General features: G+C 36.2%; 1 protein-coding gene across 6 annotated transcripts in view; it reads left to right on the top strand.

Annotated features, from left to right (window-relative positions):
• grsm (probable aminopeptidase NPEPL1 granny smith protein) overlaps window positions 1–26,681 on the top strand; it is a 223,847-nt gene that overhangs the window by 185,909 nt on the left and 11,257 nt on the right. For all 6 annotated transcript variants that reach the window (XM_090398544.1, XM_090398548.1, XM_090398547.1 and 3 more), the window contains exon 10: window positions 12,638–12,883. In XM_090398544.1, the coding sequence (XP_090254670.1) occupies window positions 12,638–12,883 (246 nt within the window). The remainder of the gene's footprint in view (window positions 1–12,637; window positions 12,884–26,681) is intronic.

The raw sequence follows: 26,681 nt of genomic DNA, 5'->3' as shown, positions 1-26,681 counted from the left end.
AAGGCTATGTGGAGGTCTCCTCTCTCAGTTATACAGCTTTGACCCTTAAGCACCCCTATTAATTTATTAATTTATCAATATCAATTTATTAATGAGATTTTTGCTGTTGTACATTAGATGCCAAATGCTTTATATCAGGTTCATATTTTGTCACTTTTAGTAATACACATGCCGAACTAGATTCATCAGTCATTCTATTTCTTAAACTGTCTTTTATAAAATTCATTTTGAAAAATAATGACTCACTAGCATATTGTAGAGGAGAAAATTGATAATATAGCCATCACTAGTTTTTTTAAACAACAGAAGGTTTCAGGAATGTATTCCAAGTTCTCAATATTTCCTCTTCTGCATTCTTTTTAATTGTGCCCAATAATAGATCATTTTTCATTATTTCCAAGTCATTTCTCAAACTTTTGTTTCCATATAGAACTGAATTGAAAATCGATTAATTGCATTTCTATATCTTCCAAAATCAGCCACTCGCACATCCCCAAATTGAATTCATCTGTTGATGTTGTCTGGATGCAAAATAAATTTTGATGTCTCTGCGAATTGCCTGAACTGAGCAAATCTCAAAGAAAATTTGTTGATTATTGACTGAATAACTGTTGAAAACTCTTGTCAATTTAACTTTATCTGTTTTTTCATGTGATTCTAGCTCTGCAAAGAATTTTTTTGTATTTGGAAAATATCAGAAGGTATTGGAAATAACATCACAATTAAAAATTGGTAATTTAGCTTCGAATGCTTTGGTTAAATCAGACATGACAATAATTGTCTTGTTAATACCATGCAGTTTTTAATTCATTTAAATGTAAACACAAATCAGTAAAAAACATTAATTTCTAAAGCCATTCGACTTTCATTAATTGATTGTTTTTCAATGATTTTCTCATTATGTAAAAAAAGTCTGACTTCATCTAACACTCAACAAATCTTTGAAGAACTTTCCCACGACTTAACCATCGGACATTGTTGTACATAAGTAAACCGTTGTACACTGTGATTACCTCACTTAATAATTCTATACATTTTTGTTTATTTAAAGCGTGTGCCGATATAAAATTGACCAATTTTATTACAATGCTCATAATATCTTCCAGTGGCTTGAAACTAGCCTTTACGCATAAAACATGCTGATGTATAATGCAACGAAAACCCAGAACTAAATGTCCAATACATTTGGTAAATAAATTGACAAACCCATTTTCCTTTCCAGTGATACTGCGAGCACCATCAGTAGTTACTGATACAATTTTGGAGAAATCGATATCTCTTTCAACAAGTGCAAATAAAAATCGCTAAATGAGCTGATCCAATTATGTCATTGCTCTCATCAAGACAAAGAGAAATTAAACCAGAAGATTTTATATCTATTTTTTGCTGATTAGTTATATTTTTAGCGATTTCCATGATTCTATCTTTCGCCATGTTTCTAGCCAAAGACATATCTTTTATTCTTTGAATAATTTTTCCTTGTTTTCAAAATCTTCAAAGAGTACTGTTGTGCATTTTAACCATGCTTCTTTTATATATTCCCCATCACTAAAAGGTTTCCAGTGTTTGGCAACTACATTTGAGGCAAAAAAACTAGGCAGCACTTATATTTGAATGACTACTGGTAACTTTCATTAGGGTTGTTGACTGAATATTTCTATTTTTAATTGCCCGAGCAATAAATTCTTTCTGTTCGTCCTTGCTTTTCTCAAGGAGCAATTTATGGTTTCTCTCATAATGCCGGAACATAAAATGTCCCGGAACATTAAACGCATATTGCTTTGTCTTTGTTAATCATGCCATACTCTGTAGTCCACCAACTTTGGAACTCTCTGCTGCTTGATTGTGATAATTTTCGTGTTTTATTTTCAAGAGCCATGTTAAATAGAACTGTAACAAAATAATTCAAAACTTAAATCAAATGCATTTTTTATAACTTCAAAAAATCAACATTTTATTATATGCTTAAATTAAACTACCTTTTTAATTCACACTTACAGCAAAAACAAAACAGTGCACATACACAACAATAATACACTTGCCACTACTTATTTCTGCCTACTGGCGGATGCGTGGCGCGAAATGCATAATGAACATACGTGCGATTAGAGAAGAGAAGAGTCCTTGAATCCTAAGGATCGGCAGTTCTCAATTATTTTTCTATAAGACGAGGGCCCGGTCCCAACAAACTTACTCGTAAATACCTTTCCCCATTTTTTAAAGTTCATACATTAAACTAACATAAGTATTAATATTATACAAATTAAGTGATATTAAATCCATCATTATTTCAAAGCCGACTACAGAAACTATAGACGTTTGGTGCGAAATTTGACCAGCGAACTTACAGGAATACGCTCACCGCCATATTACAAGTTGCTCTAGTGGCTAGGGCAACTCGTAGTATGGTGGCGAGTGTATTCCAGTAAGATCTCTGGTCAAATTTCACATGAAACGTTATAGTTTCTGTAGTCGGGTTTGAAATAATGTTGGATTTAATATCCACTTAATTTATATAATTTTGTATTGCCGATGTGAAGCCTTTTGGTTATTTATTTTAGTAAATAAGTATTAATAATTGATTACGGCATAATCATAAAGGGTACTAGTACACTTATGTATACGGTGTAGTATGTTGACAAATATAAAAGTATTTTCATTTTAATTAGTTATCAATCACAGGACTAATGCTACAATATTGTACTTTCCTCAAGCAAACATAATTAAATTAACTTGTGCTAATTTTCATTGACATATCCCATTCTGATCACCAAAAATTTATATTATTCAGTGAAAAATTGATTATTGTATTAAATTAATTTTTATGATGTTGGTTTGATTAAAAAATAAAATGGTAGTGAGAAAAATATTGATGCATTGTAACTTGCCATTGAAGTCAGCGGAGCAGGGGAAGCAGCAGAAGAATGTCAACTTGTCGGCAAAATGCTTGCCCTCGCGTATATAACTTGCACCCCTGATTTCACTTTACGAAAAAAGACATCAAAAAGTTTTGCGTGTGTGTGTGTGTGTATATATATATATATATATATATATATATGTGTGTGTGTGTGTGCTGTATAGACTCGAGCAAAACGTATGTTGCACCGGAAACACAGTAACTAAAAACTATTGCCCAATTTTTCAATTATATGAAATAAGTGTTTGTTTGATTGTGTTTAACAACACTGTGGTTAACATCATGCCCTCCCAAACAGCCATTATATACTGTAGATGCAAGAAAAAAAATTACTTTTATTGTATCCCTGAATAAGGTACAGAGGCTTTTGCAGTCTGTGCAATATATTTCTCAACGAATAGTGCAATTAGAGACAGCTGGAATAAAAACGGCACTAATTAATGATCACATGTTCCCTCTCGCAGAAACTATAAGACTATGAGACACTATAGACTCTATCAAAACCATATGTTGTACCGGAAATACAGTATCTAACTAAAAACTATTGCCCAATTTTTCAATTATATGAAATAAGTGTTTGTTTGATTGCATTTGAAATTCTCGATGCCATTATGACAGATCACCAAGGCTAACTTCAAATAAAATTCTATCAAGAATTGAAACCTGCCATATAATGCTTGTGTGAGTTCCCCTGCCAGCTCAAACAGAAACAAGTAGCAATAAAAATCAACCAAGGGTTGAAACTTTGTGTGAGGTGAGCCCGCCGGGAATGAGAAGTTCTGTCGGAACGATAAACGACACCCCATCGTGAATGTGTTAAAACTGAGAAATATATAGTGAATGTTGTCATGACAGTTGTAGATGTTATGGAATTCGGTAGAAGAGAATTAGCATTTCAACTCAAAAATTGTCGGTTCCATTTGTCTTTGGGTCACGTGATCTTTTGTTAATACCATACCGATCATATTCATGTCTTCATAGCTGCTCTCTCCTGTAAAACAAAATTTAACTTGCGTATTGTAACAATTTAAAAAAAAGGTTGAATAATTTATAAGCGTATAAAAGGATATCACATGTAAATCGTTGACGTGCCACAGGTTTGCCATCTATGGCATAGACCACATGCAATTTTTTTCCTCGATGGGAGCTGTGAAGTATTTTAATTTTTCCAAAGAATTTTTCGATTTTCTTGAGTTTCCAGGAGGAAAAACCTTCTTTCTTGTCCCAGAGATCAACTAACTCGAAACTGGTCGAAGAAAGGCTTTAGATAAAGTTCCTCCAGTGACTAGACTTGAACTTAAGTCTGACTTTGAGCGACCAAGCAAGTGCCGCTTCCACTGCGCTACACAAGCCTCACCGCACTTGCTCACAGCAGATCAAAAACACATTCGCATGAAAATCTCTGAACAGTGCTTGGATCGTTTTCACAAGAATAAAACTGATTTTGTGCGTCTATTTATTACTATGGATGAGACATGGATTCACTATTACACCAGCATCCAAACAGCAGTCAAAACAGTGGACTGAAAGACTTAGAAAGCCAGTTATTCAGCACCAAATAAGACAGTCATTTCCGTCACAGGAAAGGTCATGGCACGGTGTTTTGGGATGCTAAAGGCATTTTGTTGATTATCTTGAAAAGGGAAAAACAATAACCGGGGAATATTATTCCAATCTTTTAACCAGATTAGACGAAAAAATTCATGAGAAAAAACCCGGTTTGCTGAAGGAAAAAATCATCTTTCATCAGGACAATGCACCTGCTCACAGAGGCGTTTTGACAGTAGGAAATTTAAGGGATCTGCACTATGAATTATGAATGGCTCCTACTCTAACTTCTATCTCTTCTCAAACTAATACTCTTCTTCGCTGGTCAGCATTTTTCTTCAAATCCAGAGGTGATAGCGGCTGTTGAGGGGTTTTCTGCTGACCTTACTGAGAACCACTACAGACCCAGAATAATGGTGCTGGAACATTGCTAGAATGAATGTATTAGTCCTAAGGAAGATTATGTTGAAAAATAAAAAATAATTTTGAAATTATAAATTTGTTTTTTTATTGTTAGGCTAGAACCTTTCAGACCATCCTCATATACTTGAGAAATGGTTGAGAAGGATTGTGGAAGAGATGCTTGGTGAAGAACAAGCTGGATTCAGGCCAAATAGAGGCTGTCAGGATCATATGTTAACTTCATGACATATAGTTGAGAAATCATGGGAATATAACAAAGATGTGTATTTAAGTTTTGTAGATCTGGAAAAGGCATATGATAAGGTGCCAAAAGAGAAGCTATTCAAAACGCTACAGTTATATGGTGTCAGTATATGATATTATATCAAGTAATACTTAGTATTTATTTGAGTTGTAAGTCAGCAGTTAGAATTGAAGGAAAAAGTACAGGAAGATAGTTTCATGTTAAATCTGGTGTCAGACAAGGATGTACGTTATCCCCTCTTTTATTCATTTTCTATATGGATTACATTATGGCTTTTCATTTTTGTCTCTTACAAAAGCATCAACTTTTGCATAGCATTGCTCCCACTGCTATTACACTCAGTAGGTCTGTTCTATTATCACCTACAAAAAGAAGCCAATCTCTTGGAATTGTACTTTTTCTCAAATGCTTGCATTGATGATTTTGTTAAATGTTCCCCAACCATTCCAAATGATATACCAAAAAGTCCACTGGCCCTGATAGCATTCTGCCATTTGTTTTGAATATTACACTCCAGAGTTGACTCCTGTTTTATGTCGCCTCTTTATACTTTCTTGCTCCACTGGCAACTATCCTATATCCTTAGCCCATGTCCAATCCATTCCCAGGAAGGGTGACAGATCCTTCCCATTAAACTATTGCCTAGTCTCTCTCTCACCTTGATCCCCCCCCCCCCCAAAGTAATGGAGAAAACTATCAACACCCAACTCCCATGCTATTTTGAAAGTATACCCAGCTATGAAACAACTGCCAGTATGGATGGATTCTGCCATTGCCATTCAACAAAAGATCTTCTTGTCTACAGGAGACCTTCTCATTTGTCTCTCATGACTTCTGCAACTGGGTTGCCAGTTTTCTCACTGGATGCACATTGTGTGTGATGATAGACTGTTCCCTATCTTCTTACTGCAACTAATGCAAGGTTTTTCTATCCTCTCAGTAACCCCCTTTCTTCTATACAATGACCTGCTTCAATTGACCACCAGTCCAATGCACAGTTTTCACCAGTGACAGTACACTACATTCCTCCTCATTTGACAAATCTTGCACTAAACAAACCACCACAACTCAGCAACAACCTCTGCAGACCTAGATTCTGATTTCCAAACCATTCTTCAATGGGGCTTGGATAACCTTGTCAATTTAACTGCCTGAAAAACATAGTTCTACCTTGTTTCCTACAAAAAAAAAACATATTCTCCCAGCCTTACCTTTGACAACACCCAAAATCTAGGCAAGATGAGATCTCTCCTTGGGATTACCTCAACATCAAGACTCTCTTGGCATAAACCCATTACAACCACTCCTTTCTTGGCATCCAAAAAATTAGGAATTATCTGTTGCTCAAGGAGTGACCTCTAAATAGCTGTTAACCCTAATCACAAATCCACCCATTTAACAACTACTTCTCACACATCTGGGAAAGTCCCCCCCCCCAAGAACTCCCAAAAATATTTGATGCGATACAGAAGAGAGCGGTCAGACTGATTAACGACTCACCTCTTACTGACTCACTCCAGCCACATTCAACGTTTAAGTTTTTTAGATGTGGAAAAGGCATATGACAAGGTTCCAAGAGTAAATCTGTTTAAAAATATTACAATTATATGGTGGAAATGGGACATTATATCAATCTATATATAAGTCTATACTTCAGTTGTAAATCAGCAATTATAATTGAAGGAAGTATGGGAAGATGATTTGATGTAAAATCAGATGTGAGACATGGGTGTGCACACACAATCTCCACTGTTATTCATCATCTGTGTGGATCATATTATGAAGGAATGTGACATGTAACCTAGTATCAAAATTGGAGATATTAATTTCAGCTCTTTACTTTATGCAGATGGTATTATATAAATCCAGGACAAGTTCATAGGATTTAGGATTCTTTAACTAAATTGAATAGCTGTTGTAACAAATATGGCATAAAAATCAGCAGGAACATTGAAAATTTCATCTGCGTTCTGAATGGAGAACTTATAGGACAAGTATAAAATTTCAGCTATTTAGGCATAATTTTTAATTAAGATGGGAAATTAAGTATAAAAATAAACAATAGATTTAACAGAGCTGGTGTCATGTGGAGTATCACTTTTAAATGAATATCACTTTTAACTTATGGATTTGAAAACTGTGTTAGAAGTAAAATAGTTGATTGATGACTTTAGACCACGGATATGAGATTTCTGAAAAAATTTTGGGGATTGAAGAGATGGCATGAATAGCATAAACATATCAAAAATGATGTTATAGGAGAGGAACTTCACATTGTTAGCATTCTGGCAAGTGTGAGCAGAACTAATGTCAGATGGTATAATCACTTAAACAGAATGGGAAAGGAAAGATTAGCAAAGCAGGTGTTTGATGCTGAGATGGCAGGAAAGAGACCTGGAGGAAAACCAAGATATAGGTAGATTGATGTAGTTTAGAAGTTCCTCAGATGACCATAATATAAGATCTGACAGTTTTGGAGTCCTGATAGAAAACAGACTAATTTGGAGAAAGGTTGTTGACAGAAAATTAGCAATAAGGTAATCTTTTCAGTAGTCACATCACTGTATTCTGTATTCCCCTTGAGGGTAGATACATCACATTTATATTTTCATTCAAATCGCCAATGTGAAGAGGATGTCCTGGAGCATTGTCAAGCAGAATTTTAAAGGGATGTTTTTTTCAAGATTTTCTCATACTTTCAAGACTTTTTCACGTACTTCTGGAATAAAACAATTTAAGAACCAGTCTTCGAATAAAACAGTTGTCATCCAAGCCTTAGGATTACTCCTATAGTAAACTGGCAATTTATTCTTGTCAATGTTTTTCAAAGCACTGGGGTTTTGTGAATGGTAAACAAGAAATGGTTTTAATTTAAAACCAGCAGCATTTCCTCCAAAAAGAAGCATAATCCCATCTTTAAATGCCTTAAAACCAGGCACCAATGTAGCTTCTCTGTAAATGTAAGTTCGTTCTGGCATTCTTTTCCAGAACAGTCCAGTTTCATCTACGTTAAAAATCTACTCTAGCAAATAGCCTTCATCTTTTATCATCTCTTTCAGATTTTTCTTGGAAATTTCGGCACTTTTAAAATTGGAACTAGCAGCTTCTCCCGTTATTCGTATGTTATGCAAGTTAAATCAGCTTTTGAATTGATTAAACCAACCTTTACTAGTGTTAGATGTATGCTCGCTGTATTTATCTTGTTGTTTCCTTAAATTGTCACATAGGGTGCGTACTTTTGTTTCAATCATAAACAAACTGAGAGGAACATTCTTGTTATGTTGATCATCTATCCATATCATTAAAAGCTTCTCCATTTCATGAATTGACCCTTCTCTTTTTTTTCATTAAAATTGTACATTTCATATTAACTGCCCCTTTAGCTGCCTCCATTATTCTTGATTTATCTTTTATGATTGTTGAAACAGTTGAATGCGATAGTTTTTCTTCTCATGCTATTTCACCAACTTTCTTTCCTTTGTCATATGCTTTAATGACCTTCATTTTGACATCTAAACTTAAAGCTTTCCTCGCCTGCTTTTTTATGTTGGAATTTTCATCAGTAGTTTTACTTCTCTTACTGGACATGATAGGGTTACAGCGAGACACAAAAATTGCAACGAGAGAAAGACGAACACTTTGACTGCTGATTAACAAGCAATTAACTTGCCAAAGGCTGTGATAAGTTAGAAGTTGAATCATAGCAGCGGCTTTTGCATATTGGTGATAGGCTTTGCTTGTCGACTAATGGCGATGCTGCAATGCGTATACAAAAAGCAATGTGATATATGTATGTATATACTGGCGGCAAAGTTAAATTAGAGAATTTTTAATAATAATAATTTTGGCCGTCGTAAGTCTAGGACTGCCTGTATTATAAATATACTGGGTGTTTCAAAAAGAATGACCCGATTTCAAATAATTATATTTATTATATAATTTGATATATAATTATATATCAAACTCTGAGCCAAGGCCGTTCACATGGTACAAGTCGCATTCATTTGTGGTTCATGGTTGCAGAGATAAAGTTAATGAAACGTAACTTCTGATTTTTTGAGTTACGTTGATTTAGCTCTTAGAATCGATGGCTTCACATCAGCAAAACTTAAAAATGAATATCCTTTATCTGACTGCCATTTTATGGAGATATAAAAATAAATTTCTCAGCATCCCAAACACTGAATTATGAGAAATTGATTTATGGTTTAGGCAATTTGGGATTTAGCCGACCAAATTGTATTCTTATTGGTTAAACCAAAATAAAAAATGATGGTACAACTGACAAAATTTCATGCCGGCTGGGGCGTCGCCCGGTTAAACAAGGCCCCCGTTGTTTTCGCCAGGGAACCAGGGCGAACAGCGAAAAGTCAGCTACTGGAACAAATCTGAAAACAAACCCCAACTCAACATCACCAGAGTTAAAGATCGGTACTATCAACGTAAGAAGCCTGAATGGCAAAGAAATGGAGCTAGCTGAGGAATTAGATAAGTACCAGATCGACATAATAGGGGTGACTGAAACAAAAAAGACCAAAACTGGTGAGATCTTTCTGAGCAATAAATACAAAATGTTATATTCAGGCAATGACAATCAAGGAAAAGGAGTAGCAGCCATAGTATTCAACACAAAATACAAGGCTAATCTTCTTGAATGGCAGTCAGTCTCAAGTAGAGTAATGTGGGCAAATATGAGAATGGGGAACTGGACAATGAGACTTATTTGTGCCTATGGTCCCACAGAAGGTTCTACTAAGGTAGAAGTGGAGGAATTTTTTGAGGCTTTAGAAAAAGCAACTGACACAATGAAAAAGGAAAAGTTGGTCCTTGTTGGGGATCTAAATAGTAGAGTAGGAAATGATTGTGAGACATACAAAAATATTTTGGGAAAATTTGGAGAAAAGAGCAAAGCTAATAATAATGGCAAATATCTGTTGATTTCTGCTCAGGACATGGACTGGTTATTACTAACACCATGTTCCAACATAAAAATGTGCACAAATTCACATGGAGAGAAGAGGCTAGGAATAAGAAAAGTCTCATTGACTATGTTATTGTTGATAGTGATGTTTTCTCCCTGGTGCAGGACACCAGAGTGTACAGAGGATTTGAAATTCGAAGTGATCACTATTTAGTCTTGAGCAGGATAAAATTGAATTTCATATTGAAAAGAATAACATGTAAGAAAGTTTTAAAGCGAATAAAAGTTGAGCAGCTCTCAGATGTAAACTGTAGACTAAAATACAGAAATATTATTGAAAAGAAAATGAAAGAGTTTGAGAACAGGAATCAAACCTTGGAGATTCAGTGGCAAACTCTGAAGGAAACATTGATTGATTCTGCCAGAGAGGCATGTGGTGAGGTTGTGTGCAAAGATAAAAAAATCAGAACTCCCTGGTGGACACAGGAAGTTAAAGAGGCAGTGAAGGAAAAGAAGAAAGCATATCAAAAGTTCCTGGCAAATAAGTCAGCTTTTACTCTTACAGAATACAGAGACAAATGTAAGAAAGCTAAACAGTGTGTAAAACTAGCTAAACAAAAGTCATGGGAGGACTTTGGCAAGAATATAGAAAATAAATATCAAGAAGGTGGCAAAATATTCTGGAGGTTGTTGAAGAAGCTTAGGAATGGAGGAAAGAGTGCTGTAAAAGGAATTAGAGATGATAAAGGTGAAATGAAAACAGGAGAAAAAGATATCCTTGAAGTATGGAGTAATTACTTTGAAAAACTGCTAAATGAAACAAGCAGTGATGACAGCACAGTGATAAAAAACACTGACCAGGCATGCAGTCAGGAATACATATCCATACTTGAAGTAGAAAAAGCCATCAAAGGCTTGAAATGTGGAAAGGCAGCAGGAGTAGATGATATTCGACCAGAAATGCTGAAGTATGGTGGTATAAGAGTCTTACAGTGGCTGCACTGCATAGTTCAGAAAGCCTGGACAGAGGGACGAATTCCCGATGATTGGAGTAGAGCTCTCATAGTACCCATATATAAAAAGGGAAATAAAACTGAATGCGAGAATTACAGAGGTATTTCCCTACTGAGTGTTCCTGGCAAGATCTATGCAAGTATACTTGAGAAACGGTTGAGAAGAATTGTGGAAGAAAAGCTTGGTGAAGAACAAGCTGGATTCAGGCCAAATAGAGGCTGTCAGGATCAGATCTTCACTTTACGACAAATAGTCGAGAAAGCATGGGAATATAACAAAGATCTGTATTTAAGTTTTGTCGATTTGGAAAAGGCATATGACAAGGTGCCAAGAGAGAAGCTATTCAATACGCTGCAGTTATATGGTGTCAATGGGGCATTATATCAAGCAATACTTAGTCTTTATTTGAGTTGTGAGTCAGCAGTTAGAATTGAAGGAAGTACAGGAAGATGGTTTAATGTTAAATCTGGTGTGAGACAAGGATGTACATTATACCCTCTGTTATTCATTATCTATATGGATCACATTATGAAGGAATGTGGTATTAAACCTGATATCAAAATTGGAGATGTTAATGTCAGCTCTTTGCTTTATGCGGATGATGTTATACTTCTAAATAAATCCGCTACAAGTCTGCAAGATTCTCTGACTAAATTGAATAGCTGTTGTAATAGATATGGTATGGAGCAATAAAAAGACAAAGACAATGAAAATAGGCAGAATCATTGAAAATGTCAACTGTGTTGTGAATGGAGAACCTGTGGAACAAGTAAAACATTTCAGCTACTTAGGCACAATTTTTACTGAAGATGGTAAACTAAATATAGAAATAGACAACAGAATCAGCAAAGCTGGTATTGTGGGAAGTCAATTGAATAAATTCATATGGAATAAGAAAGAAATTAGTAGGAACACTAAATTAGCTGTATACAAGACTGTGTTCAAACCAATTTTAACTTATGGATCTGAGAGCTGGGTAAGAAGTAAAACACTTGACCAAAGACTAGAGACCGCAGATATGAGAGTCCTGAGAAAGATTAGAGGCGTGAACAGATGGCATCAATGGCAATATCATATTAAAAATGAGGATATTAGGAAAGAACTTGACATTGTCAGCATCCAGGAATGCGTTAGCAGAGCTAATCTCAGATGGTATGGTCACTTAAATAGAATGGGAGAGGAAAGATTAGCAAAACAAGTGTTCTCTGCCAGGTTGGCAGGAAAACGACCCAGAGGAAGACCAAGATATAGGTGGATTGATACGGTACAAAGTGCCTTAGACGATAGAAATATAAGATCTGATAATGTTGGAGTCTTGACAAGTAACAGACTGATTTGGAGGAAAATTGTAGATAGGAAGTTAGTAATGATGTAATTTTTTCATTTAGTACTGTCATATCCTGTACACCCCTTGAGGGTACATGGCAGGAATTTGATGATGATGATGATGATTTATGGTTACTTGAGATTTGTCGTTTTTTTTTTTTTTTTTTTTTATTTTTTATTTTAATCATTAACATATTTATGGTAAGTAGAGAAGTAGTACTTGTAGTTACTTTATTTTTATTAGGTAGCCTATGCCCAGAAAGATCTCATGGCAAATACTATTGTTGATGTAGCCACCTTAACAGGAGCACAGGGTACAGCAACAGGAAAATACCATGCAGCTGTACTTACTAACAATGAAGACTGGGAGGAGGCAACTATTAAAGCTGGCCAAATATCTGGTGATTTAGTTCATCCACTTCCGTATTGTCCAGAGCTTCACTTCAGTGAATTTGCAAGTGCTGTAGCTGACATGAAGAATTCTGTAGCAGTAAGTAACTTTGTTTTCTGCATAATGCATTTTGCAAATATTCTAGTTAGAAGGATATTAAACTTTATTTAAACAAGTGCAAATTGATTGGTCAGTTAAAAAACGAACAAACATATATTGTTGTGCATTCGAGAACAAATTTACTTTAAAATATGGCATTTAAACAGATAAAATAGTATAATTAATCATTAACTTATCAAAATGTAAATCCAAATCTCTGAGATCATTATGAAATTTCTGTGTTGAAACATATTAGTAACTTTCAGAATAGTTGCATTTATATATCTGAAAAATTAGGCTCATAGATAATCCCTCTCTTAAAGACTCCCTTCAGTCTCTATTTCATAGTGTTTCAGCACTGTGTCTATTCTACAGGTATTTCCATGGTCACTGCTCCAGTGAATTGGCAACCATCCTTTCTCCACTTTCTGTTGCACCTGTTAATTCAAGCACTGCATCTGCCTAGCACTCCTTTACTGTGCAACTGCAAACACACCAAATCTGCTTCTATTCATCCTCTTTTATTCCATCCACCTCTGTCCTCTTGAACAGCCTTCAAGAAGTATTCCCAAACAACTACAACCTACAATCCTTCAAAAAAAAAAGTCATCAATAAACTTCTATCTGCACTAGGTCTCTCGACTTCTCTTGTTTGGGAGCAATAATAATTTAAAAAAAAAAAAAGACTACATCTTTAAGAGATTTTCAGTTTTTATCACTGTTTGACAATAGATTTATTACTCACAATTAACAGAATTATGTGGTACTTTAATTTTTATACAATTTTTTACTAAAAAAATGCTTAGTTATAAGTTATATACCAGCTTAATTTTTTTTTTTTTATCTGCAAATGAGATGGATATACAAGGGGAATAGAGCTGTGTGTTCCCCTCCACTGCCACCAGTCTTTTCATGGGATGTTTTGAAAGCACACTCCTAAGCACACTCCTAAACATGACCCCACTCAAACCCACAGCATGGCTATGGTAAGTAGACGATGTGTTTTTCCCCACCAATCTTTTCATGAAGTTTTGAAAACACAATCCTGAACTCAGCCCCTCTCAAACCCACAATATGGCTATGTTACATGGATGATGTGCTTTCCATTTGGCCACACTGTTGAGATATGCTGAAATGTTTTTAGCACACCTATTTTGTGAAGGGGAAACCAATGGGTTTCCCCTTCACAAAATCAACAGAACACCCCCTCCCCCAGCCAAAAAAAAAAAAAAAAAAAAAAATCCAGAACACAAAAAATTTAATTGCCATTCTCTACATCTGCAGCATTTCAGAAAAATATCTCATAAGTTTTTAAAAAGTACTATGTACAGAGATGACCTTCAAATCATACCAAAAATTAGTTGCTCTCATCCACTCAACAAAAGATCCTCTCCATCATCTAGACCAGTTTTTCAAACTGTGAGTCACAATCTGTTAGTGTGCTGTGAAATCAGTTTAGCGAGTCATGACCAACATTTTTTAAAATAAAATAGAAAATATTAGAGTACCGTATTTACTCGAATATAACTCGCCCTTGCATATATCTTTCACCCCTGATTTTACTTTATGAAAAAAAGAAATGAAAAAGTTTTGCATATAGTTTGCACATGAAATAAGTTTGAAACTTTATGTAATAGATAGTGAATGTTGTTATGGCAGTTTCAGATGTTTTGGATTTCAGTTGAAGAGAATCAGCAACTCAACAATCGTCGGTTTGGTCACACAGTCTTTTGTTAATACCAAACAAATCATATGCATAGAGATGGGAAGAACCAGTAGAGGAAATGTGGGAGTGAGAGCATCGACTTCTATCCGATCTTGGATTGCACAGACATAGATTAAGAGATTATCATTAGAATTGTTGTGCAACTGGATTTTGAGTGCTTGGGACATGATTTCGCCAGAAATAATTAATTTGATTACAGAAGCAGTCACTAAAAGCTTCAAATATATCACGTGATGAAGGTGAGCAGCAGTCGATCACCTAAATAACATCGATAATTGAAATTTAAATACATTCATTTTGTAAATAATGTGAGCAATTATACTGAGGATTTTATTTTAAACCTCAATTTAGTTTTTTCCTGGAAAACTTTAATTTCTGAAAATCTTTGCATATATCTTGCACTACAATTTTTTAACTTTAATTTTGAGGGGAAAAAATGTGAGTTATATTCAAGTAAATGCATTATCTCAGATTTCATAGCTTTAACATTCACACCAGGCTGTGTCACATCCCATATTTCACTAGAAAAGGGAACTCACTTGAGAGTATAATATGTCCATTTCCTGTTGAGTAGGCACACTTTTAAAAAGTTTAAAATATGAGTTTTTTTTAAATATAAAATAGTGAGCTAGTTTGAATGTTTTCTATTAAATTTTATTTCTAAAATTAGTATTCTCTTAATAATGTGTAGTGTCTGCAGGAGGGGAGTTGTTTACCATTATGCAGAGTCAGGTTGTTTTCATTCTAGATGTCTCCAGTTTATATGAATTGCTACTACATATAGTACATAAATTATGTTCATACTGTATTTGGTACAGAAAATTGACTTAGTTTCTTCATTTGCAGCATGGTTGGTTGGGAAGGGGATATATATATATATATATATATATATATATATATATATATATATATATATATCGCTATACAGAGAAATTTTCATTCACGTTCCAAAATTAAAATGTTCCACGTCAGAATCGGAAGCATAACAGTGGAAGACAAGATGAAGAAACATAAGTTTTCATTATTAGTTTTATTTTATTTATACTTAGTACACTTAAATGTTTTGTTTGTAATTGTTTGTACTTTTACTTATATAGTTATACTCCCTTATACATATTTAATTGCGACACTATTATGAATAATGGCGGCAGCGGCAGTTACAATAGCAAATGGTGTATCACCAAGTCCTCCCCCATTTAAGGACTCCATTTTGCGTGGTATTATACGGGATTTTGTAGCATGCAGGACTTGTGGAATGTATGCGTCCCAGCAGTTGTATATGTGGCAGATGAGAGAAGGGGGAATACATATGTGCACAAAATGCAGGCAATGGGAGGAACTTGGTGAATTAGAGAATACTATAACTGACCTCGTTGAGTCAGAGATGGGAGTTTCTCCACGTAGAGAGATGAGTGGTATGATAGAGGGCGAGAGAAATATGAATAAAATAATGAGAGTGGGGAGTAAGGAAAGGTTGAATGGTAGTGAAGTGTTTGGAGATAGTCTGAATTGGGAGGATGAATGGCAAATGAGGGTTGCTGGCTTACAGAGAGAGAGAGAGATAAATGAGCTAAAAGAGCAGGTGGAATGTTTAGGGAATGAGATGAGAAGCGTGAAAGAAGAGATTAGGCGAATGGAAGGCGAATCAGAGTAGGAGTTAGAGTTATGGGAATGATAGAAGAGGAGAGAATAGGAGCAGTAGGAGAGGAGAGAATAGGAACAGTATGAGAGAGAGTTATGGGAATGATTCAAAGAGAGAATAGGAACAGTAGAAGAGAGGGAGTGAGAGAGAGTTATGAGAATGGTAGAAGAGGAGAGAATAGGAACAGTAGAAGAGAGGGAATGAGAGAGAGTTATGAGAATGGTAGAAGAGAATGGGAACAGTAGAAGAGAAGGAATGAGAGAGAGTTATGAGAATGGTAGAAGAGAATGGGAACAGTAGAAGAGAAGGAATGAGAGAGAGTTATGAGAATGGTAGAAGAGGAGAGAATAGGAACAGTAGAAGAGAGGGAATGAGAGAGAGTTTTGAGAATGGTAGAAGAGAAGAGAATAGGAACAGTAGAAGAGAGGGAATGAGAGAGAGTTATGAGAATGGCAGAAGAGGAGGGAATAGGAACAGTAGAAGAGAGGAAATGAGAGAGAATTGGGAACAGTAGAAGAGAGGGAATGAGAGAGAGAGAGAGGTATGGGAATGATAAAAGAGGAGAGAATAGGAACATTGGAAGAGAGGGAATGAGAGGAATGCAAAAGAACACTGGAACCAGGGATAGAGTGAGGGCAGGTAAGTAGGGGAACATAGAGAGAAAGTGCTAGAGAAGAAAGAGAGATGTGAGAGGGGTAATGTATGGGGAATAATCAATGATCCATGGTGTTCAAGATAGGATGCGTGAGGAGTGTTTGCCTGTAGGAACGATGTGTGGCTATGGCAATTAAGAGGGTGGATGAGATGATTGTGATGGTAGGAACAAATGACTTGACAGGTAATGTAAATTGGGCAACAAGAGATAGGCGATTCTTGCTTGAGGTTGTGCGAAAGAAGACACAGAGAGGAAAGATTGTGTGTGTGTGTGTGTTGCCTAGGTATGATAGTGAAGAGCTGAGCAGAAGAGCAGTAATATTGAATAACATAATAGCTAGAATGTGTCAGAAGAGAGGATTGGAATATGTGGATGCTTGGAGAGTATTTGAGGACAAAGAGGAATTATATGCGAGAGACCGCTTCCATTTGAATGAGGATGGACGTAGACATCTGGAGAGAATGCTGTTCTGAACGAGTCAGTTCATCCCAGGGTGGCCTCTTGTGGGAATGGGTACGTGGGAGAAGGGGGACAACATCGGGTAACACTGAGCCCAGTAGAGTCTAGAGAGAATAATGCTGGGTGTAGAAACAATGGCATTTTTATGCTTTACACCAATGCCAGGAGTATCCGAAATAAAGGAGAGGAATTGATGGCGCTGATAGCATCAGCCTGGCCAAAGATTATTGGGATCACTGAGAAGTGATTGACAGAAGAGGATATAATAACAGGAATAGAAGTAGCAGAGTACAGCATTTTTCGGCAGGATAGGAAGGGAAAGCGTGGTACTGCTTATGATAAGTGACAACTTATGTCCTCTAAGAGTGGAGGCTTCGGAAGGCAGTGACACTAAGGATTTTGAAAGCGTATGGGGTGAGGTAGAGGTGAGCAGAACAGGATATTTAGTGGGGTGTTGCTACAGACCAAGGAGCACAGAAGGTGAGGACCAGGAGATGTTTAGACAGTTCAACTTGGCAAGTGCAAGAAGAATGATTGTTATGGGAGATTTTAACTACAGCAGTATAAATTGAGGAGAGGAAGATGCATGTAGCAATTAGAGAATGGAATTTCTAGAATTCTTGAGGGACAAATGTCTTAGGCAACATGTAATAGAGGGAACAACAGGTTCAAGAGTTTTGGATTTGGTCATAGCATCAGAAAAGTTGATAATAACTGAAATGACATCTCTCCCACCAGTTGGAGAGATTGACCATGTGGTTTTGACTTGGAAGACGAATAGACATGTAGGGGTATCAAAGAGATGGGAATGTATGTGGAATTATAAGGCAGGTGATCATAATAGTCTTAGATATCAACTTGGGGAAATTTCATGGAGGGAGGAATTGAGGGGACAGGATATCCATTAGTGCTTGGGAAATTGTGAAGGAATATCTGTTAGCAGCAGTAGTAAGCTGTATTCCACGAGTGAAGAAGAGGACACAATTTGGAGTAAAGTGGATGACAAACAATATTAAACAGGAACTGCATGCGAAAAAGAGGCTATTGAAGAGATATAAAGAGACATGTGAGGAGCAGATGCACAAAGAATATAAGACAGGCCAGGAGAGTGACTAGTATGGTAAGGAAGGCGAAACTGGAATATGAGAAGTGATTGGCCCTAAGATCCAAAGAAAATCCTAGGGAATTTTTTAGCTATGTGGCCAGTAGGAGGAGAAATGACTGTGGAAGATTGACATTGTGGGATAAAAACGGGAATAGAGTGACTGATGCAGAGAACATAGTGGAAATGTAGTATTTCATCCTGGAGGAGTAAATTTTAATATTAGAGGGATAGGGTAGGTTCGAGGTTTAGAAGTGCAGGAGCAGAGTGTGTTCCAGATGCTGAGTACTCCGGATGTCAGTAAAGCTGTGGGACTGGATGATATTTCACCACGAGTTTTGAGACAATGTGATAAAGAACTGACAGCTCCTTTGACCTAGCTTTTCAATGAAAGTCTGACTATAGGAAAGGTGCCCAGGGAATGGAAGGAAGGTAAGATAGTGCCATTACATAAGGGTGGTAGCAGACTGGAAGTGTCTAATTATAGGCCAGTTTGTGTGTCATCAGTAGTTAAGATCTTGGAGAAATTACTGAGAGACCGTATACAGCAAGCATGTCAAACTCAAAGGTTAACACGGGCCAAATAAACGAGGTTTAAGTTTATGTGGGCTGCAAAAAAACAAAACTTCAGTTTTCATAAAAACGCAGGTTTATTTTGAAAAGTACAGTTTAAAAAAGAACAAGAACAACGATAAAATTAATGTTTTCTCCCTGACACTTGGCATCTCTTCTCTGCTACTATCTTTCCTACTTCGGAGTGATTACTTTCAAAACTGATCCAAGGTGAATGTCAGTAATTCTGAATCTGACAGGACACTTATTTATCTTCATAATTATAAATAACTGCTCACACCGATAAGTACTTTCAAACATGGATATAATTTCATATGCGAATTTTCGAGTATTTTAAAACCTGGCAGGTAAATATTTGTAAAATCCAGGCACGCCAACTTCACTGAATTTTTCCTTCAAAACTGAATCGGAACCTAATCAGAACCTGATTAGGTTCTGATTCAATATTTATTGAAAAAATCGAAGAAAACAAAGAAAACTTGTCTTCCAAAAATTTAAAATCTGCAAACCTTGTTTCAAATTCAGTTCTAAGGCTTACAATTTTTTCTGCGTATTTTTGATACGATGCAGTTTCACTTAAACTTGATTTGTTCATGTTGCATGTCGGAAAGTGCGTTAAATCTGCATGTTTCAACTGCTTTTCCCAAAGAACTAGTTTACATTTGAATGCCTTAACTTGGTCACACATGTTCATAATGATCTGATATTTTCCTTCCAGTTTTAAATTTAAATCATATAAGTGTTTTGTTATATCAACCATGAAGAATAAATCTTGCAACTACACTTAGTCAAACAGGCTTGTGTCTTGATTTTTAGTTATTAAGAACTGACATATTTCTTCTTTCAAGTCCCAGAATTGTTTAAGAATCTTGGAGCAGGATAGCCAACGTACCTCGGTATAGTAGGACAAACCGGAATATTCGCTATCTAATTCACTTAAGAAAGCAGAGAACTGTCGCTGATTTAAGCCTCAAGATTTTATGAAATTAATGATTTTTTTTTTGATAGATGTCAACACATTTTCCATGTTTATTACTTTCAAGCATAATACTTCTTGATGTATAACGCAATGCGTATGATGAATCTTGGATCCGTCATAAATTTCACTTCGATTTTTTGCAGTAATGCCATGAAACCATTGTTTTTTCCAAAAATTTATTTTTGCAGAAGTTCAAAAACACAAATATATCTTGTCCTGTACTAGCGTTATGCATTGGTATTAGTCCCAATAATTCCTCAAAAATGTTGAAATCCGTGTCACAAGCACAAAGAAACAAACACAGCTAATTGAGCTACGCCCCCCAATGTCCGTACTCTTTTCGCAGGCAAAGGAAAAAGCTTCGAAACTAGATGATTTTGCTTTGATCTGAACACTTAAATTGTCGCCAAATCAGTAATTCTTTCCGCAACTGTATTTCGAGACAAAGAGATTGTTTGAAAAGCCTTCATATTTTCAGGACAAATAATTTCTGCAGCTTTAATTAGACATTCCTTAATGAAATCACCTTCAGTAAAAGATTTAGTGTTTAGCTATCAACTCCGACAAGACGTAGCTTGCATGTATCACCGCTTCGCTTTCTGGTGATACTTTAGTAAACATGAACTGTTGTTTTTTCAGTCGCGACTTGAGCTCTTTCAGCTTTTCTTGTCTCGTTAATCCCTCGTAATTATCTTATTTTGATTTATGTTGTTCATAGTGACAATTAATGTTGTATAACTTTGGTACACTGATAACATTATTACATATTAAGCAGATTATTTTATTTTTTACTTCACAGCAAAAATACTCCAATTCCCACTTTTCTTGGAAATTTCGATGTTCGTTAGCAATTTTTCGTTTATTACTATCACTTGGTTTCAATAGAGACATACTGAATACAAAGGACTGATAAAAATTAATAATCGTTAACATAAAATAATAGAATATTTTAATAAAAACTGATATTTTTTCTTGAACATCAACTTACCAGACACTAAATAACTGCACAAATTAATAAGCGTAATGTAAATAAACTTATTTTACTTGTTCACCGAAAGCGAAATATTTCCTGTTATGCACACCAAACAAGTCAGTTCAAACAAGACTGATGACTAGACGTTGGTGTGGCACTGGCACGTGATAGTAGGTATATAATCGGTTGGTAGAAATAGTGGGGGAAATGGTTCGCCTGCATGTAAAGGAAATGCATGCAACATGGCTATATGTAGTAATCACTTTCATTGGCAAACGTTTGGCTGGGCCACAAAAATATTTGTTGCGGGCCGCGAGGTTGACACCCATGGTATACAGCATTGGGCAGATGAGGGATAATGTTATCTGTGAGAGTCAACATGGATTTGTGAAGGGGCTAATATGCTAGCCTTTTATAATAAAGTTACAAGAGCAGTAGATGAGGAAAAGGCATATACTGCAATTTTCTTAGACTTAGCGAAGGCATTTGACAGGGTGTCACAATAAGCTGATACTTAAATTGCAGCACATGGGTCTGGATGTCAGATTGGTCAACAGGATTCAGGATTGGCTGTCTGATAGGTATCAGAGAGTTGTGTATGGTGAGGCAGTTGCAAGTGGGGTCCCACAGGGCTCAGTACTAGGACCTATACTGTTCAACCTTTATATCAATGACATTGCCAGTGGATTGCAAGGGGATAGTCAGTTGTTTGCGGATGATGTGAAGCTGGGAAGGGTTATTAGTAATAGTGCAGATGTGGTAGCCCTGCAAGAGGATTTGATTAAGCTAGACAGATGAGCAAATGAATGGGGGTGTCGGTTTAATGCAGCCAAATGTAAGGTCTTGAGGTTTGGGACGCTGCATACTCTATTAGAGGAGCTATAGAGTTATCATTCCATTGTATACGACTCTGATCAGACCACACTTAGACTATTGTTCAGATTTGAAGGGGATAAATTAACTGTGGGAAAGGGTACAAAGGCGGATGACAAAGATGGTTTCAGGACTGTACAAGGATAGCTATGAGGATCGACTGAGGGAATGTGGACTGCAGAGTTTGGTGGATAGAAGAAGGAGAGGTGATATGATTCAGACTTTTAAGCTGTTGAGAGGTGGTTACAGGGTTGACATTGGGGAGTTCTTTTGCTTGGTTGAACAAGGGGGGGGGGGCATCCCTGGAAGTTACGAAAGGAAACTGTGAGCAAGAGGGTGAGGAGTGGTTTCTTTGCATGGAGGGTGGTTGAACCATGGAATGCATTGCCTGATAGAGTGGTGAGAGCGAGAACGGTCAACAAATTTAAGGAGTGATGTGATAGACTTTGTGGTTCCTAAGAAGGACCTCCTGCGATGAGTCTTTTGACTCCATGGAGGCCTGAATAATAATAAATATTTTCTCTCTCGATGGAGATAGAGTTGACCATATAGAGGTAGTGAAACACCAGGACAACTCATGGCATAGTGAGAAAAACTGTTTATTCCTGTGAATAAAAATTAACCCTTTTTATGGAAGGTACACCTATTGCATTAACTAAAACATCTAATTTTAGTTTTTGTTTATTTTGAGTTTTATGTTGTATTTAAATGTCAATAAAATTCATGTTGAATATTAAGTTTGTTTTTCTTTTTGCTTTTTTATGTGTAGTAAGAACTGCATTATTTTAGGAAACTTTTATTTCAGTTTAGTGTGTGTGTGTGTGTTTCGTTTCTCATCGATTGAAAGAACTGACTGTAGAGATAGTGCAACTTGTGGCATAGGTGGGGTGAGCTACATGCTCTTCAATGCCTTTACAAATTTCAGTTTATGTGTTGAGACCAGTGGGTATCAGATATTAAACTGATTTTTTGATGGCAGCAAACTACCTGGGACTTGCTCCACCTTTGCTCTATGTTAGTATTGTATAACCTCAATCCCCTCCAGGCATCATGTGTGTGCTGAGTTGAGAAGTAAAATGTATTTTTCGTTGTTGGTCACAGTCATAAAAGTTTGAAAAACACTGATATAGACTACCTTGGGATCTACAGCATCCTGTGCTCCTGCAAACGTTCCTGTTTTGAACAAATATTCATGAAGAAGAATACAGAAACTATGCCTATTTTGACAGAAAATCATGCCATGGATACATATCACTGAATCCAGTGTGGGGGGGACCTCCCTTTTATACAGGAACAGATATAAATTAGAGAGATTATTTTTGAAATATGGAAAGCTGTTATCTTGAGACCTTCAGTAAGTTACCCATATTGGGTTCCAGTGGTGTCCACACGGTTAGCCTTGTGGCTTTGTGCTTTGCAGCCATATGCCTAGGGAAGGAGTGTCCTAGGTTCGATTCCCGTCGCCGACATGAGCTTCAAGATCTTCCTCGGCCATAGCCAAGTTAGCCGGTCTTGGGCGTGGACAGCAGGGTTTTTCTCCCCCAGTTTATCTGGATTTTTTCATCCTGCAAGCAGGCAAACCGGCCCAGTGAACACCCGGATCTACAGCCATAAATATTTAACCCCCATGAGGAGACTCAACTCGCCCCGATAGGGATGGGGGAGAAAAGGGAGGGAACTCCATACGAATAAAAAAATTGGGTTCCAGTAAGGACTTTAGGATCCTTATTGTAATCCTGGTGTAATACTAAATCTGTGTTTGCCTTCCTGCTAATGTGTTTGTGTTTGTATGCTTATTTGTATTTCTTTTGTGCCCATGGAGATGCCTTGATGACTAAGGTGAAATACTGCATAGTAATTTAAATTAAAAAAAAAAAGGAAAAAAAAAGCCTTATAAACTCGAGGAGCTATACAAGCTTGTACAGAGGCTTTTACAAACATCCATGCCTACAGTGTGATTTGAACTCACGACCTGTTGGCTGGAAAAGGATATGCTAACCACTCGACAAACCAAGCTGGCAATTTATTAATTAAATAAATTTTTTAGTTAGTAATTATTATTATGTCTAGACATGTTTTCTCCATATGAAGTCATTAGCCTCTATATACAAGTACCCCAGTCATGACGTATTTCTTTTGTGGTGATCTTTCCTCCATTTATTGATGTTTATCTTTGTAGGTGTAAGTTTCTGTGGTTTAGCAGTTCAAAAGAAAGATTCCAGTATTGCGACCACATGTTTATTAAGATAAATAAAAATAAACAAACCCGACAAGTTTCGTATATCGTTTGACTTACATCTTCATGGGTTAAAGGTAACTAAAAGGTTAAACACAAGAAATGAGAAATTACTCAAAATAGTCCATTCTATGATTCTATGGCCAGCTAACTGTTCATTAAATTAAAAAAATCCGAATGCAAAATCTGTGCATGCTAAGTTGGAACAATGCTGGATGTTGTCACGTTCTATTGTTCACATTCACACTGTCCGAGGTCTGAATTAGGTATATTTTTTATCAGTGCCCAAACTTGGTGTAGAATTAGGCCCTGGTTTTTGTTGCATTCCGTTGGAATTCTAAGCATATTTTCAGTTTCTTTAAATTTCCTTATGAAACAGTTTTTTTCAATATAAGACATGTTTGTTTTATGCTAGAGTACATCATGGCTGATGGAAGTTGTGTGGGATGCTAGGCCTGATTTGTGTTCTCTCCTTTTTTGCACATCTTTTTGGTGTTCATTCATACGAATTTCCCCTGATCTTTCCGTCTGGCATGTGTAGCAGATAGGAACAATGAATTTTATATACACCTGGTTTTTTAAAGGGTGATGTGGAGATTTTAGGGAATGTAGAAATCTTGACATTTTTTCTAGCGGAAGAAAAGCAACTTTAATGTTATGTTTGCTTGGCCAATTTGTCTGTATTAAGATAAATAAAATGTAACATTCTTGATGTATGTAGCATGATTGCGTTCTTGAAATCTTGCTTTTGTGAGATGCTTGTAGGAGGTGTGTTGAGGATTTTCTTGATTATCTTAGGTTCAAAACCATTTTTTCTGAGGATCTGTGTTAAATAATGTAATTCTTCATTTCTCTTTTTTTCTGTGCTGGAAATATTGTAAGCTCTATCCCTCAAGGTTTTTATTCAACTTATTTTTGCCTGGGGTGGTGGTGTGAGGCCGCATTAAGAAATTTTCCTGTGTTGGTGGGTTTCTATAAATGGAGAAAGATAATCTATTATCCTTTTCATTGATTTCTATTATGATATCAAGAAAAGGAATTTTTTATGTTCTTCCTGTTCCAAAGTGAATTTTATGTTATGTAGATTATTAAGATAATCTTTAAAAACAGCAAGTTCATCTGTTGTTCCTGGCCATTATGATGAAAATATCGTCTACATAATGAAGCCAAATGTTTGTTTATTTATTATAGTTATTTAATGCCAGGAACAACGGAGAAACTCGCTGCTTTTAAAGATTATCTTAATAAACAAGGTGCATCATTTTATTATTGAAATGATTTCGATCAGAGATAGGTGTCGAAAGGTTTTTCACTTGATTATACTATAAATTAAAAATGCCAAGAAATTATATTCTTGGTTTAATCCTTTATCCAAGTCTTATCTCCCACAGATGAGACCGCATTAATGATTGAAACCAGTCTAGATAGTGACCTTTCCCATAATGTATAGATTATATACGAGGGTGGTCTGAAAAGTTCTTGGACTAACAATGAAAAAAAAATTTATAATTTCAAAATTATTTATATTTTTCAATATAATCTCCCTTAAGAATAATACATTTATTCCAGTGATGCTCCAGCGCCATTATCTCATCCTGTAGTGGTTCTCAGTAAGATCTGCAAAATACCCCACTACAGCTGCAATCCTCTTGATTCGAAGAAAAACGCTGACCAGCGAGGAAGAGTTTTAGTTTTGGGAAGAGATGGAAGTCAGAGGGAGCCAAATCTGGGGAATAAGGTGGCTGTTCCAACAATTCATAGTGCAGATCCCTTAATTTTCGCATTGCCAAAACATCTTAGTGGGCAGGTGCATTGTCCTGATGAAAGATGATTTTTTTCTTCTGCAAACTGGGTCTTTTCTCACGAATTTTTTCGTCTAGTCTAGTTAAAAGATTGGAATAATATTCCCTTAAGGTTATTGTTTTACCCTTTTCATCATCATCAAATTCCTGCCATGTACCCTCAAGGGGTGTACAGGATATGATAGTACTACATGAAAAAAATTACATCATTACTAACTTCCTATCTACAATTTTCCTCCAAATTAGTCTGTTACTTGTCAAGACTCCAACATTCTCAGATCTTATATTTCTATTGTCTAAGGCACTTTGTACCGTATCAATCCACCTATATCTTGGTCTTCCTCTTGGTCTTTTTGCTGCCAACCTGGCAGAGAACACTTGTTTTGCTAATCTTTCTTCACCCATTCTGTTTAAGTGACGATATCACCTAAGATTAGCTCTGCTAATGCATTCCTGGATGCTGACAATGTCAAGTTCTTTCCTAATATCTTCATTTTTAATATGATATTGCCATTGATGCCATCTGTTCATGCCTCTAATCTTTCTCAGGACTCTCATATCTGCGGTCTCTAGTCTGTTGGTCAAGTGTTTTACTTCTGACCCAGCTCTCAGATCCATAAGTTAAAACTGGTTTGAACACTGTCTTGTATATAGCTAATTTAGTGTTCTGACTAATTTCTCTCTTATTCCATGAATTTATTCAATTGACTTCCTACCATACCAGCTTTGCTGATTCTGTTGTCTATTTCCATATTTAATTTACCATCTTCACTAAAAA

The sequence above is a fragment of the Typopeltis vanoorti genome, chromosome 9 (genome assembly GCF_054136105.1).
Source record: "Typopeltis vanoorti isolate ZY-2024b chromosome 9, IOZ_Tvanoo_1.0, whole genome shotgun sequence".
In the NCBI taxonomy this organism is placed as follows: Eukaryota; Metazoa; Arthropoda; class Arachnida; order Uropygi; family Thelyphonidae; genus Typopeltis; species Typopeltis vanoorti.
Note: the sequence above shows the minus strand (reverse complement) of the source record. Positions and strands in the feature narration are given on the sequence as shown.